This window comes from Leptodactylus fuscus, assembly GCF_031893055.1.
Source record: "Leptodactylus fuscus isolate aLepFus1 chromosome 2 unlocalized genomic scaffold, aLepFus1.hap2 SUPER_2_unloc_1, whole genome shotgun sequence".
Classification (NCBI taxonomy): Eukaryota; Metazoa; Chordata; class Amphibia; order Anura; family Leptodactylidae; genus Leptodactylus; species Leptodactylus fuscus.
The window spans coordinates 673891-690457 of NW_027439802.1; the positions used below are offsets into that span (position 1 = coordinate 673891).

Below are 16567 nucleotides of genomic sequence, written 5' to 3' on the forward strand. Positions count from 1 at the left end.
CACAGGGTATATACAGTATAAGTATCGCCCCCTGCAGTCCTGTCAGATAATCCTCGCTGTCCCCAGATAATGATTACACAGCACAGACTCTTATATAGTATATAAGTGACACAGGGTATATACAGTATAAGTATCGCCCCCTGCAGTCCTGTCAGATAATCCTCAGTGTCCCCCAGATAATGATTACACAGCACAGACTCTTATATAGTATATAAGTGACACAGGGTATATACAGTATAAGTATCGCCCCCTGCAGTCCTGTCAGATAATCCTCGGTGTCCCCCAGATAATGATTACAAGCACAAACTCTTTGGTAATAGCTTCAGTTATTTTGTTTGCAATGAAAAAACACAAAAGAGAATGAAAAAAAAGTCACATCATTGATCATTTTACAGAAAACTCCAGAACTGGTGCGGACAGAAGTATTGGCGCCCTCAGCCTAATACTTGGTCGCACAACCTTTAGACACAATAACTGCGCACAACCGCTTCCGCTAACCAGCAATGAGTTTCTTACAAGGCTCTGCTGGAATCTTAGACCCTTCTTCTTTGGCAAACTGCTCGCGGTCCCCCCTGAGATGTGAAGGGGGCCTTCTCCAAACTGCCACCAAGAGATCTCTCCCCCTCCCCCACAGGTGTTCTATGGGATTCAGGGCTGGACTCATTGCTGCCACTTTACAAGTCTCCAGGGCTTTCTCTCACCACCATTTTCTAGTGCTGACCTGAAGTGTGTTTTGGGTCCTTGTCCTGCTGGAAGAGCCCTGACCTCTGAGGGAGACCCCGCTTTCTCACACTGGGCCCTACATGATGCTGCACAATGTGTTGGTCGTCTTCAGACTTCATAATGCCATGCACACGGTCAAGCAGTCCAGTGCCAGAGGCAGCAAAGCAACCCCAAACCATCAGGGACCTCCGCCATGTCTGACTGTAGGGGGCGTCTTCTTCTCTTTTTCCTGTAATCTCTATGTTGAGGCCTTCTCCTACTTTTGTCTCCTCTGACCAGAGAACATTCTTCCAGAACAGTTTTGGCTTTCTCAGGTAAGTTTTGGCAAACTCCAGCCTGGCTTCTGTCTGTGGGTAAGAAGTGGGGTCTTCCTGGGTCTCCTACCATACAGTCCCTTCTCATTCAGACGCTGACGCTGGATAGTACGGGGTGACACTGTTGTACCCTCGGACTGCAGGGCAGCTTGGACTTGTTTGGATGTTAGTCGCGGTTCTTTATCCGCCATCCGCACAATCTTGCGGTGAAATCTCTGGTCCATGTTTCTTTTGCGGCCACATCTAGGGAGGTTAGCCACAGGGCCATGGGCTTTACACTTCTTACTGACACTGCGCACGGTAGACACAGGAACATTCAGGGCTTTGGAGATGGACTTGTAGCCTTGAGATTGCTCAGGCTTCCTCACAATTTTGCTTCTCAAGTCCTCAGACAGTTCTTTGGTCTTCTTTCTTTTCTCCATGCTCAATGTGGTCACACAAGGACACAGGACAGAGGTGGAGTCAACTTTAATCCATTTCAACTGGCTGCAAGTGTGATTTAGTTATTGCCACCACCTGTTAGGTGCCTCAGGTAAGTAACAGGTGCTGCTAATTACACAAATTAGAGAAGCATCACATGATTTTTCAAACAGTGCCAATACTTTTGTCCACCCCCTTTTTATGTTTGCTGTGGAATTATATCCAATTTGGCTTTTTGGCAATTCTTTTTGTGCTTTTCCATGGAAGACAAATTAAATGAAGAAAATACCAAAGAATTTGTGACTGCAATCATTATCTGGAAGAACACGAGGATTATCTGACAGAATTGCAGGGAGGGGCAATACTTTTGGCCAACACTGTAGGTGTATACACTCCATTATACCATGTCCGCATGTTATATAGGTGTATACTCTCCATTATACCATGTCTGTATGTTATATAGGTGTATACTCTCCATTATACTATGTCCGTATGTTATATAGGTGTATACTCTCCATTATACCATGTCCGTATGTTATATAGGTGTATACTCTCCATTATACCATGTCCGTATGTTATATAGGTGTATACTCTCCATTATACCATGTCCGTATGTTATATAGGTGTATACTCTCCATTATACTATGTCCGCATGTTATATAGGTGTATACTCTCCATTATACCATGTCTGTATGTTATATAGGTGTATACTCTCCATTATACTATGTCCGTATGTTATATAGGTGTATACTCTCCATTATACCATGTCCGTATGTTATATAGGTGTATACTCTCCATTATACCATGTCCGTATGTTATATAGGTGTATACTCTCCATTATACCATGTCCGTATGTTATATAGGTGTATACTCTCCATTATACCATGTCCGTATGTTATATAGGTGTATACTCTCCATTATACTATGTCCGCATGTTATATAGGTGTATACTCTCCATTATACCATGTCTGTATGTTATATAGGTGTATACTCTCCATTATACTATGTCCGTATGTTATATAGGTGTATACTCTCCATTATACCATGTCCGTATGTTATATAGGTGTATACTCTCCATTATACCATGTCCGTATGTTATATAGGTGTATACTCTCCATTATACCATGTCCGTATGTTATATAGGTGTATACTCTCCATTATACTATGTCCGCATGTTATATAGGTGTATACTCTCCATTATACCATGTCCGTATGTTATATAGGTGTATACTCTCCATTATACCATGTCCGTATGTTATATAGGTGTATACTCTCCATTATACCATGTCCGCATGTTATATAGGTGTATACTCTCCATTATACTATGTCCGTATGTTATATAGGTGTATACTCTCCATTATACCATGTCCGTATGTTATATAGGTGTATACTCTCCATTATACCATGTCCGTATGTTATATAGGTGTATACTCTCCATTATACCATGTCCGTATGTTATATAGGTGTATACTCTCCATTATACCATGTCCGCATGTTATATAGGTGTATACTCTCCATTATACCATGTCCGTATGTTATATAGGTGTATACTCTCCATTATACCATGTCCGCATGTTATATAGGTGTATACTCTCCATTATACCATGTCCGCATGTTATATAGGTGTATACTCTCCATTATACCATGTCCGTATGTTATATAGGTGTATACTCTCCATTATACCATGTCCGCATGTTATATAGGTGTATACTCTCCATTATACCATGTCCGTATGTTATATAGGTGTATACTCTCCATTATACCATGTCCGTATGTTATATAGGTGTATACTCTCCATTATACCATGTCCGTATGTTATATAGGTGTATACTCTCCATTATACCATGTCCATACCCTCTTGTGTCCACCTTACAGCGTCTCCTCTATGATGCGACTGTTTAAAGTGGAGAAGGGCAGTATGGGCCACCAACTGGAGACACGGCTGTCCCTGCTGGAGGAGCAGGTAAGTGGTTTATTACCAGGGGTCGCCCCTCTGCTGCCTGAGGTCACCTATAGAAAGGCTCCCCCTTCACATTACTGGCTCCACAAAATAACCTAGAAGAGACTCGAGCACACGCCGCGCAACATTCCTGCATCAGAAAATCATGTCACAGTGCAAGTCATTGCACCAACATTAGTCACGGAGTCGCGGGGTGACGCGGTGATCTTTGGTTTTGTGACGAGACCTAATTAAAATTTTAGGCCCCTTTACTTGTCCCCACACAGTATATCGTCCCTTTTCTAGGTCGTCACATATAATACTACACTCTCACCCTGTCACCTCCCCTATAAGATCAGCACACTCCTCTCCTGAAATACTCTGTACTGCTGTCATGCAGATATCCTCTCTCCACAGATGGATCAGTTTTCGCAATATCTGAACTGGATCATTTCTGCCTTGACAGAAAAAGGATTCAGCAGTAAAACCCGGATCTTAGGTAAAGGATCATGTATACGGGTGATGGAGGGGATGGTGGGGAGTGTGCAGAGGAGGGGCGGGTGCACTGTGCTTGGAAGAGGGGTGGGTGCGCGGTGCTCGGAGGGAGGGCGGGTGCTCTGTGTGCAGAGGAGAGGTGGGTGTGCTGTGCTCGAAGGAGGGGCTGTTGGGAGAGTGCGGAGGAGGGACGGGTGCGCTGTGCTCGGAGGAGGGGCGGAAGCTCTGTGCATGGAAAATGAGCGGGTGCGCTCTGCTCAGAGCAAGAGTGGGTGTGCTGTACTTGGAGGAGGGGCGGGTGCACTGTGTGCAGAGGACGGGCAGATGCGCTGTGCTTGGAAGAGGGGTGGGTGCGAGGTGCTCAGAGGAGGGGCGGGAGCTCTGTGCTCAGAGGAGGGGAGGGTGCGCTGTACTTGGAGGAGGGGCAGGTGCTTTGTGTGCAGAGGATGGGCGGAGGAGGGGCGGGTGTGTTGTGCGCGGAAAACGGGCGGATGCGCTGCACTCGGAGGAGGGGCGGGTGTGCTGTAGTTGAAGGAGGGGGAGGTGGTTTCCTCCATGATCTCCTCTTCAGCTCTGCCATGTTGGTGGTTTCCTCCATGATCTGCTCTTCAGCTCTGCCATGTTGGTGGTTTCCTCCATGATCTGCTCTTCAGCTCTGCCATGTTGGTGGTTTCCTCCATGATCTCCTCTTCATCTCTGCCATGTTGGTGGTTTCCTCCATGATCTCCTCTTCAGCTCTGCCTTGTTGGTGGTTTCCTCCATGATCTCCTCTTCAGCTCTGCCTTGTTGGTGGTTTCCTCCATGATCTCCTCTTCAGCTCTGCCATGTTGGTGGTTTCCTCCATGATCTGCTCTTCAGCTCTGCCATGTTGGTGGTTTCCTCCATGATCTGCTCTCTTTATCTCTGTTATGTTCATTGTCACATATTGGACAATCTTTAGTGAGTGGCACTGGCCAGACCCTTTGGTTAAGTCGAGGGTGGAGAAATACCCGGCATGTCCCAACCTCTCCATTAACTCATTGACTCTGGGCATCGGGGAGGCAGCAAGTTCTGACACTTCATTTTACGGAAATCATTACAGAACCTTGTGGAACCCTCTGGCTTAGGGATCAGAACAATGGGATTGGACCAGTCACTCTTGGACTTACCCCAAGTGCCTCCATGTCTCTGACCTCCTCAGTTATGGCTTGTCTATGAGCTTCAGGTACCCTGTATGGTGTTAGATTACCCCGTACCTGCGGTCTGGTGTCTATGTCATGTTCTGTCACATGGGGGCGTCCTGGTGACGCAGAAAACATATCATTATTTCTCTGCACCAACTCTTCTGTCTCCTGTTTCTGGGCCTTAGACGGGGTCTCTGCTCTGTGCCCCTCAGGTGAAGCCCTACCAGGAGTAGTAACCTTATAGGGACACCTACTGACGCCAACACCTCCCTGTCCTTCCAGGGTTTAGTACATGTATATTGTAGATATGTTCGGGTTTCCTCTTGCCCAGCTGGTACCTTATAGATTACTTCTTCCACTTTTCCAATAATTTCATATAGCCCTTACCATTTGGCCAGAAATTTACTTTCTACCGTGGGAACCAAGACCCGATCACCGGGACTGAAGGTCCTAAGTTTAGGCGTTCTGTTATAGACCCGGCTCTGTGTAGGGGCCATCTGTCTGGGGGAATATGCAGTGTAGGGGCCATCTGTCTCAGGGTATCGTGTAGTATAATCTCACACCACTAGTATATACTGATGCCCCCCAGCAGACTTTACTACAGGACCTACCAGGTCCATGGCCACTCTTTCATCGGAGACCTCTATAATGGGTCGGGGTACCAGAGGCCTCCTGAAGTGTGACCCAGGGGCGGTTAGCTGACTCTCGGGGTAGGAGTTACAATACTCTTGGATATGTTTATCAATTCCTGGCCAATAGAAACGCTGTAGACACCTCAGGTGTCCTCCTAACACCGGCTTATGTGCCAAATCTAACACCACCCTCTGATAGGGCCGGGGCACCTCCAATGACTCCACAATCACTCCCTGTATTTGGTTCCCCCTATACAGTAGGTCCTGGCTCATGGACGTATAGGGGAGCCCCTTATCACTCCCTGGATATTGGGGGTCACCATTTACCACTTTTACATGACCCAGATTAGGATCTTTCATCTGAGCAGTCCCACCATTGTCCCGGGACACCTCGAGCTCCGGCATCTCGGGAACTCCCTCCTGACCTTCAGCATCACCAGCTAACCCAGACAGGGGGATCATTACCATCTGGGGTCCCCCCTACAGCTGGGGTTTCCCTGTCAGGATCAAAGGGGTTGGGGTTAGGCAAGGCATCACCAACATTAACATCTTCAGGACATGGCGACTTCTGCTTTTTCCACATATCCCAGAACAGAGGAAAATCCCCCCTATAATCCCCTATGGAACAGGGACTTAACCACGCCCACTCTGTGAGAGGCAGGGCCAGAGGTAGTTGTTATGGAGACCTCTGTTATAGGACACCCCCTGTATCACCATGTATACACAAGACCCCAATAGTTTATCCACTGTACAGTGCAGGGTCGCCTAGGTCATGGTGCACCAGGGTTACCAGAGTCCAGGAGAGTCAGTCCTTCACGCCCCGCTATAGGCACAGTACACATTTGTGGTTCAGATACAGTTTCCACCGAACAAGAGGGTTGAGCAGTTGACCCAGTTCGTGGCACCACCAACATTGGAGACGGTCGGTGCTCCATTCTAAGACCTGGGGTTAAGGTTCACAGTTTCCGTTGCCTGTTCCCCTCTGAGCGTTCTCCCACCACAACCTTCCTCACCCCTCCAGTAGTCAGTACAGTCTTACCAATCTTGGGGGTAACAGATCTGGGAGATGTCTGCAGTAGGTCCTCGGGGCTCGGTACCGTTCCACTAAACACACCAGCTGGTCAGCTGTTGTAGGTCCCGCTTGTCCCACCCAGCGCTAAACCTTAGGTGGAGGTGACCTGGTGTATCTGTCCAGTACCAGTCTCTCCACCATTTGTGCCGGAGTGGCCTCCTCAGGCTGAAGCCATTTCTTTACTAGATACAGCAGGTCATGCATCTGGGATCAGGGTGGGAGACTCTCAGAGAAAGTCCAGTGGTGCACTCTACCAGCACATACGTGCATGTTCACACCCAGACATGCCAGGATCTCAGCTCTCAGTATGGAATAGTCCTTAGCCTCCTGTTCACACAGGTCATAGTAGGCCTTCTGAGGTTCCCTGGTAAGAAATGGTGCCACAACATCGACCCACTGATCCCTTGGCAACTTCTCCTGCTCGGCCACTTGCTCAAAAACTCGAAGACGTGCATCCACGTCGTCTGTGGCCATCATCTTTTGTAGAGCCCTCTGTATGGCAGCTCGGGCCACGGTCTGTAGCCTCTGGGCCTCTCTTACACCAGCGCAATCTCCGGCCGTCCTCTGGTCCACCAGAGCCTTCCTGAGCTGCGTCAGCGTCTCCATCAGCCACAAGTTCATCTCCTGTTGCTGGGCTTGTGCTTGCTGTTGTCGCCTCTCGGCTTCCATCAGGGCTTGTTGCTGCTGTGCCTGAGTCTGCTGTTGCTGTAGGATGACCTGCCCAATCTGTTGTACAAAGTCCTCCATGCTGGTGGTCTCCTTTTTAATCTCTCCTGCAGTTTTCACCCAGGACATAGGAGAGGAAAAATGTGGGGGAGATAGCTGGATAGCAGCAGTGGTGCGGACCCAACAATCAGAGACAGGGAAACAAAATGCAGCAAAGTGGTTTATTTAGAAAAAACAGGAAAATAAACATGTCAGGCACAAAATGAACAAAATAAAATAAATCCTGATCGTCTGAGCCACTAACCGGAACAGATAACCTAACCATACATGGGGCTTACTACCAGCCACATCAACACAACAGAGCAATATAGTGTCACCGGCCTCACGGTTACAGGACAGACCCGGCGACTCCTCTCACCTCATGGACCTGCCCTGCAATGTAAGAGCTGCAGCCTTTATGGGTCAGTAATGAGCCCGAGATCTGCCCCTGTGCTGAGGCTCCTAGAGACCTGCCCCTGTGCCGAGGCTCCTCCAGATCCGCCCCTGTGCCGAGGCTCCTCCAGATCTGCCCCTGTGATGAGGCTCCTCTAGATCTGCCCTTGTGCTGAGGCTCCTCCAGATCCGCCTCTGTGCTGAGGCTACACCAGATCTGCCTATGTGCTGAGGCTACTACAGATCTGCCCCTGTGCTGAGGCTACTCCAGACCTGCCCCTGTGCTGAGGCTCCTCCAGACCTGCTCCTGTGCTGAGGCTCCTCCAGATTCGCCCCTGTGCTGAGGCTTCTCCAGATCTGCCCCTGTGCTGAGGCTCCTCCAGACCTGCCCCTGTGCTGAGGCTCCTCTAGATCTGCCCCTGTGCTGAGTCTCTTCCAGATCTTCCCCTGTGCTGAGGCTCCTCCAGATCTGCCCCTCTGCTGAGTCTCCTCCAGATCTGCCCCTGTGCTGAGGCTACACCAGATCTGCCCCTGTGCTGAGGCTACACTAGATCTGCCCCTGTGCTGAGGCTCCTCCAGATCTGCCCCTCTGCTGAGGCTCCTCCAGATCTGCCCCTGTGCTGAGGCTACACCAGATCTGCCCCTGTGCTGAGGCTACACTAGATCTGCCCCTGTGCTGAGGCTCCTCCAGATCTGCCCCGGACCTCACATATGTCAGAGGCCTGGGAGGAGATATAGCGGGACGTCAGCCCTTTGCCTGTCACCCCCTCGCAGTATATATATAGCTGTGGTGTCCACTACAGGGAATTACTCTCATCTTTCGGAGGACTGCCCTGGCCTAGAGGAAATATTGTGGATCCAAGTGGAAGTTTTGTCTGTGACTAGAGAAGTGTTGTCTGATAAGGACTGGTAAGAGACGTGGGAATGTTTCATCAGAAGACAGAGATTTTATGAAGAAGGGCTGTCTATCCAGTGTCTGTTACCAGCAGCCGCAGAATAGTGAATGCAGCTCTGAAGTATAATGTAAGCTATAACCTGGGATCAGTAATGACATATGAATTCTATGTGTATGACCCAGCCTTTACCGCTAGAAATAGCAGATCCAGCTGCAGGGGCTTTTACTACTGTGCCCAGTGCTGCCCCCTGCTGGAGACGTCTCCACCACAATGTCCTGCCACTTCTCTTCTCCACACAGTGCACAGCAGCTCCACAGATTCAGAAGAAAAGGAAGCAGCAAGCCCAGAGACAGCGGGGGATAAGAAGTGTCTGTACCATGTGAACTCGCGCATTCTGCAGTATCCAGCCTCCAGGGTTATTCGTCACCCGGTGCCCGATGAGCTTGTGCCCTGGGAGGTAAGTGGGGTGTGCATGTATGTATAGTATGTATGGACGCCTTCTCCATGTGCTGTACATCTATGTACACATGGATTTTGTTGTGTTAAGCGATTATCAAGTCAGTGTTGTGGATCAGCATGTGCGCGTATGAGATGCCTGAAATGTGCATGCGTGTCCTTGTGTACACATATGTACCGTCTGCATGTGTGAGGTCAGGCCCTGACATTGGGGAGAAGGTCTGGCTGAGTTCTTCCTCCTCCCAATGGCCTTTATGGGGCTCGCTGCACAGACAGGAGGAGAAGACTCTGCCCCAAACGGTTCCCATACAGGGGGATGCCACAATTATGTAGAATGCCTTTGCAGGTTGCAGCATTAACCCTGAAAACAGCCCCAAACCTTTACAACTTCGCAGTACTCCAGCCAGTGGCGCTTAGTGGCAGACGGGACATACTAGGGCCACGTGTTCAGTCACCGGGGTCGTATGAGCTGTATTACTATGAGGGTTTGTCATAGCAGTGTGTCTGAAACAGCTGAATCCAATCATCCGCACAGGGGTTCACATACTTTTAGCCGTATATGGCTTTGTATATGCTCGTCTATGGAGGTTTTGTTGCCTTTCCTCAGCTGTCGTTGTTTCTACAGGTCGACTTCCCTGACTACAATCCTCCACTCTATAATGCAGAGCGATGGGACCGGGGGACGTACGACCCTGCACAAGAGTAAGACACAAGATCACAAGATCTGCTCCAAATAATCCAGAGATTATTATTATGTGGGACCATAATCCAGAGCTGTCAGGGGACGGGGTTGTGACAACTTCTCATGCCTGACATTGGCTGTCACTATTAGTACACTGATGATAAGAAGTCACTAAAGCATGTGATGTCTCTACAGAATGCAGCAGAAGAAGAGGAAATACAATGGGATGGACGGCTTGATGGATTTCCGCAGCTGCCTGGGGACATATCAGATTGAGAATGGACTACCCTTGTAAGCAGCTACTTTGGAAGAGGCCTGGGGGAGGCTTATGGAGAAAACCAGTCTCATAATCTAGAACCCATTGCTGTATTGCTGTTCTCTAGGCACCATTGACATTGCTCATGTCCAGCAGGTCTCATATATCCTCACACGATGGCACATGTCCAAAAAATCCCCATACACCGTCTCATGATGGCGTATGTCTAAGGGTTCTCCAACAGCCTTTCGTGATGCCCTATGTCCAGGAGATCTCATGTAGTAGATCATGGCAAGGAGATCTCATAGAACCTCACATGACTGCTCATATCCATGAGATCTCCTATATTCTTATATGATGACCTATGTCTAGGAGATTTCGTAGAACTTCATGTGCCAGGTCATGTCCAGATCTCATAGAAGCTCATGTGACAGATGATGTCCATGAAATCTCATAGAATCTCAGGTGACTGCTCGTGTCCACAAGATCTGATAGAATCTCAGGTGACTGCTCGTGTCCACGAGATCTCATAGAATCTCAGGTGACTGCTCGTGTCCAAGAGATCTGATAGAATCTCTGGTGACTGCTCGTGTCCACGAGATCTGATAGAATCTCAGGTGACTGCTCGTGTCCAAGAGATCTGATAGAATCTCAGGTGACTGCTCGTGTCCACGAGATCTGATAGAATCTCAGGTGACTGCTCGTGTCCAAGAGATCTGATAGAATCTCAGGTGACTGCTCGTGTACACGAGATCTGATAGAATCTCAGGTGACTGCTCGTGTCCAAGAGATCTGATAGAATCTCAGGTGACTGCTCGTGTACACGAGATCTCATAGAATCTCAGGTGACTGCTCGTGTCCACGAGATCTCATAGAATATCAGGTGACTGCTTGTGCCCAAGAGATCTGATAGAATTTCAGGTGACTGCTCGTGTCCACGAGATCTGATAGAATCTCAGGTGACTGCTCGTGTCCACGAGATCTCATAGAATCTCAGGTGACTGCTCGTGTCCAAGAGATCTGATAGAATCTCAGGTGACTGCTCGTGTCCACGAGATCTCATAGAATATCAGGTGACTGCTTGTGCCCAAGAGATCTGATAGAATCTCAGGTGACTGCTCGTGTCCACGAGATCTCATAGAATCTCAGGTGACTGCTCGTGTCCAAGAGATCTGATAGAATCTCAGGTGACTGCTCGTGTCCACGAGATCTCATAGAATCTCAGGTGACTGCTCGTGTCCACAAGATCTCATAGAATCTCAGGTGACTGCTCGTGTCCATTTGAGTTACCACATGCTGCTCTTCTATCCTGGTCATTATAGGACCTCCTGATAAGTATATTCTTCTCTGTAAACTGGTGCTGTCGGTCACCTAGGCGTCTTGACACAATGGATGGTGATGAGGGGCTCAGCTCTGGACTAGCTCTCCTAGAATAGAGATGCAACAGTTGAATGGCCAGCCATGTGCCCGCAAGCTACAATGATCTGATGAGTCCGCTCTGCAGCTCCCCATACTGGTGACAGATATGCTTTATAGTTATAGAAGTGGTGGAAGATGCAGAAGAAATAATGGGCTGGTCGGTGACTACTAGATATCAGTTGTAAGATGATGAGTCCAGGGGCCACCTGTGGTGGGACATTCCCTGGCTGACCATTAGGCAGTAGATCCTCTTGATGACATCCTTCATCCATCTCATGTGGCTCTGGTACTTCATGTGGAGGTTACATCCTCAGAAGATATCATGCCTTTTCCAAATACTTCATATTGTCTCTCTTATTTCATGATGGATCCGACATCAACTTCTTGATAACAAAGCTGTAGTGACATGGCTTCTCTGACCCCTGATGATGATAAGTGTGGTCATTCTCTTCTCCATCTCTCAGAAACCCAATGGGAAGAACAGGACTGCGGGGAGTCGGGAGTCTGCGCTGGTTCGGACCAAATCATTCTCTTCATCCAGTGTTGACCAGGTGAGAAGCCATACTTGTGTGAATGCTGACTGTCTCCCACCATGACCACATCTATTTATATAAATATAGCTGCAAGCTCTAATGGCTAGGACTAAACAGAGCGGAGTAATTGTTGGGGAGGCCTGTACAGCGTGTGTCAACTTCTGGCTGACCATTGTGTTATCTTCTGGCTGACCATTGTGTCATCGTCTGGCTGACCATTGTGTCATCCTTTGGTTGACCACTGTGTGTGGAGTAGCTGTCAGGGAAGCCTGTACAGTGTGTGTCACTTTCTGGCTGACCATTGTGTGTGGAGTAGTTGTCGGAGAAGCCTGTACAGTGTGTGTTATCTTCTGGCTGACCATTGTGTGTGGAGTAGTTGTCAGAGAAGCCTGTACAGTGTGTGTTATCTTCTGGCTGACCATTGTGTCATCTTCTGGCTGACCATTGTGTCATCTTCTGGCTGACCATTGTGTGTGGAGTAGTTGTCAGAGAAGCCTGTACAGTGTGTGTTATCTTCTGGCTGACCATTGTGTCATCTTCTGGCTGACCATTGTGTCATCTTCTGGCTGACCATTGTGTGTGGAGTAGTTGTCAGAGAAGCCTGTACAGTGTGTGTTATCTTCTGGCTGACCATTGTGTCATCTTCTGGCTGACCATTGTGTGTGGAGTAGTTGTTGAGGAGGCCTGTACAGTGTGTGTGTTATCTTCTGGCTGACCATTGTGTCATGTGCTACCTAACCCACTTGTTGTGAGACACCTCTCCATCTTTGGTCTGCAGGTGGAGTACAAACAAAGCGAAGGGTCCAAATAAGCTGACATCGCAAAGAATGCTGGAAGTGCTGGTTGTGAAGCAAAAGGCCAATGATCTGTGGGCACTGCCGGGGGTAAGCAGTGAGGGTCTACCATCCTCAGTAGTGCTACAGTGCAGGAGATGGGCTCGGTATAGTATCATGCAATGTATTATGGGTAATTCTTAACATTACATCACAGGGGACTCTGGATCCCGGCGAGCAGGTTCCACTTAAGTTCCAGACTCTCCTGAAGCGTGGATATCTCAGCACGTTCCTGACTTTGCTTGGTGCTGGGATAGAGGTTGGTGGTGTGTGGGTTGAGCGGGGACACAGAAGACAATTTGCTACCTGACAATTCATGTCATTAATGTGACACGGATCTACCACAGGTCTTCCATGGGTATCTGGATGATCCACGAAACACAGATAATGCCTGGATCGAGACCTTGGCCATCAACATTCACTTCGACACTAAGGAATCGAATGATCAATTTCTCCAGGTAACTGCCAAACCCAAAATTGTGACGGAGACCATGACCCTCTTCTGCGCTTCCTGGCACTGGTGGCCATATTGTGTTTAGCAGCTTCCAGGACTTCTCCATTGTCTTGTCTCTTCTGAACTATCTTATTGTAGATCATTGCATCTAAATACTTTGCAGTAATAATCCATCAAAAAGGGGCACCTGAGCAAAAACATTCGGAGTGCCTCATGGTCTTCAATGGCTGACAGGGGAGCCTAGCCCTGGAAACATCTCCCTACTGATATCTTCTGATATCAGTGATGATGGTCCATGAAATCCATCAGCTCAGTCCTTTACATGCAATCTGATGAGTTCCCCATTTTATCTGTTGGTTCTTTGGGGCGTCCTGCACCCAGACATGTGCGGATATACACCTTGTGGCTGCAATGTTTTTATAGAGGACCTTCCTTGTCCTCGTGTGTGGATATATACACCGCCGGAGAGCCGACTTCAGCACGCTGACTGACACGGTATTATCGGCTTTCCTGCTATGTGTGCTGGAGATATTGGTGATGTTAATTTCGGCACCGATCTCTCCCCACTGTCAGAAGGGTGTTCCTCATAGATCAGCGTCTTCGCTCCCCCTGTCTGTACTCTAACATAGCCCTGTACTGTCAGAAGAGGCGCTCCGTATATTATCCCGCACAAAAAAAGACCCGATGAAGGGGTGGAGTTTGTAAAAACATCATATACCCCGAAACGCGTTCTCCCAATAAAAGTCTGAACCAACATCGCCCTTCTCGAGCTCCAGTGGTTTAATCCAAGGAGTTCATTGGATTCCACTGCACAGTATCTGCCTATTACAGTAAGGCTATAGATATACCGTATATTATAGCGGCAATACACCAGGGATACATATGGCTTCTACATCCAGTCACTGCAGCTTTTCATGTTTCAGGCCTAATCCTGCTTTTGCTTACAAAGACTGACAGTGTGAACGTGGCCTTATGTGGATAACACAAACCTCCTTTCCCTTCTTCTTCTTTTGTGTCTGGATTTATCGTTTCTCTGACTTTTTGGCTTTGACGACAAATTCTCTGCAGTGTCCGCCATGAACCGCATGAGGCCTTCTATGCTGACTATATCCGGGGCTTCTTTGTACGGTTTATAGATATCTTCTCTGCAAGGATCTTATGAGAAATGTTTGTGATGTTTTTTGCTCTCATTTATCAGCCACCGCTCTTCTTCTCTGTCCTCCTATCTGCTTGTCTGTCCTCTTCCTCTGTCCTCTGCTCCTGTGTCCTCCTCTGTCCTCCGCTCCCAAGTCCTCCGCTCCCATGTCCTCCTCCTCCTCTGTCCTCCACTCCCATGTCCTCCTCTGTCCTCCGCTCCCATGTCCTCCTCCTCCGCTCCCGTGTCCTCCTCCTCTGTCCTCCACTCCCATGTCCTCCTCTGTTCCCGTGTCCTCCTATTCCTCCGCTCCAGTGTCTTCCTCTGCTCCTGTGTCCTCCTCCTCTTTCCTCCGCTTCTCTGTCCTCCTCCTCCCTTCCTCTGTCCTCCTCTGCTCTTCTTTCCTCCTCCATCCTTCTCCTCTGCTTCAGTGTCCTCCTCCTCTGGCCTCCTCCTCCGCTCCTCTGTCCTCCTCCATCTTCCTCCTCCGCTCCTCTGTCCTCCTCCTCTGCTCCTGTGTCCTCCTCCATCCTTCTCCTCCGAATCTCTGTCCTCCACCTCCACTCCTCTGTCCTCCTCCATCCTTCTCCTCCGCTCCCATGTCCTCCTCCTCTGTCCTCCTCCATCCTTCTCCTCTGCTCCTGTGTCCTCCTCCTCCGCTCCTCTGTCCTCCTCTGCTCTTCTGTCCTCCTCCGCTACCGTGTCATCCTCCTCTGTCCTCCTCCATCCTTCTCCTCTGCTCCTCTGTCCTCCTCCTCCGCTCCTCTGTCCTCCTCCGCCACTTCTCTGTCCTCCTCCATCCTTCTCCTCAGTCCTCCTCCATCCTTCTCCTCCGAATCTCTGTCCTCCACCTCCGCTCCTCCGTCCTCCTCCATCCTCCTCCTCCGCTCCTCTGTCCTCCTCCTCCGCTTCTCTGTCCTCCTTCATCCTTCTCCTCCGAATCTCTGTCCTCCACCTCCGCTCCTCTGTCCTCCTCCATCCTTCTCCTCTGCTCCCGTGTCTTCCTCCTCCATCCTTCTCCTCCACTCCTCTGTCCTCCTCCTCCGCTCCTCTGTCCTCCTCCATCCTTCTCCTCCGCTCCTCTGTCCTCCTCCTCTCCTCTGTCCTCCTCCATCCTTCTCCTCCGCTCCCGTGTCTTCCTCCTCCTCCGCTCCTCTGTCCTCCTCCTCTGCTCCTCTGTCCTCTTCCATCCTTCTCCTCTGTCCTCCTCCTCCACTCCTCTGTCCTCCTCCATCCTTCTCCTCCTCTCCTCTGTCCTCCACCTCCGCTCCTCTGTCCTCCTCCATCCTTCTCCTCCGCTCCTCTGTCCTCCTCCTCTGCTCCTCCTCCATCCTTCTCCTCTGTCCTCCTCCTCCGCTCCTTTGTCCTCCTCTATCCTTCTCCTCCTCTCCTCTGTCCTCCACCTCCGCTTCTCTGTCCTCCTCCATCCTACTCCTCGGCTCTTCTCTCTTCCTCTCTGCTCCTCAGATCTAATGATATTTCTATAATTGTAGAACTTGACAGACTCTGACTTTGAGGTATCGCTCCGCTGGCAGCTCCTGGACCACAAGATTCCTCTTTATGCCAATGAGAAGGAGATCCTTCAGAGGACGGCTGAGCATCACAACGTGCACTACTAAGTCACCACCGCTCTGGTCCTTGTGGACTCATGAATGATAACCTGCAGATGAAGGGCTCATCAAGCCAGGACATAAAGACTCCCATAAATGCACCTAAAGGAGGCGCTCACTGAAATCTATGGGCTGCTTCCACCGTAGGTACCAGATAGTTCCAGGTGCCTCTCCTGATGCCCTGAACGTCCCATGGCACCTGCTGATCTAATGCACAGAGACAGAACCTTCTGGATGATGTAGTGGTATGGACAGGTCACTACCGGTATGATTCTACAAGTCCACATGTCCTTCCTCCCAGTAACCTTCAGTCAGCCCCAATGAACCTACCTCTCCTATCTGTGCTATACAGAATGCAGGTTGTCATAAGAGGGCTGACTTATTGTAGCCGGGTCTATGTTATATCTTGGGGTAAATGAGTATATTGCCCATCTCGT

The 16567-nt window shown here is 49.3% G+C and overlaps 1 protein-coding gene across 1 annotated transcript in view; it reads left to right on the plus strand.

Moving 5' to 3' along the window:
* The window catches only part of LOC142186322 (transient receptor potential cation channel subfamily M member 2-like), a 44627-nt gene extending 28486 nt beyond the window's left edge, over positions 1-16141 (plus strand). Inside the window, exons 24-33 of the mRNA XM_075261150.1 lie at positions 3333-3420; positions 3814-3895; positions 9052-9209; positions 9834-9910; positions 10086-10181; positions 12030-12116; positions 12877-12982; positions 13089-13190; positions 13279-13389; positions 16014-16141. Of these exons, the coding sequence (XP_075117251.1) occupies positions 3333-3420; positions 3814-3895; positions 9052-9209; positions 9834-9910; positions 10086-10181; positions 12030-12116; positions 12877-12982; positions 13089-13190; positions 13279-13389; positions 16014-16139 (1033 nt within the window). The 3' untranslated portion in view covers positions 16140-16141. The remainder of the gene's footprint in view (positions 1-3332; positions 3421-3813; positions 3896-9051; positions 9210-9833; positions 9911-10085; positions 10182-12029; positions 12117-12876; positions 12983-13088; positions 13191-13278; positions 13390-16013) is intronic.
* The last annotated feature ends 426 nt before the right edge of the window (positions 16142-16567 follow it).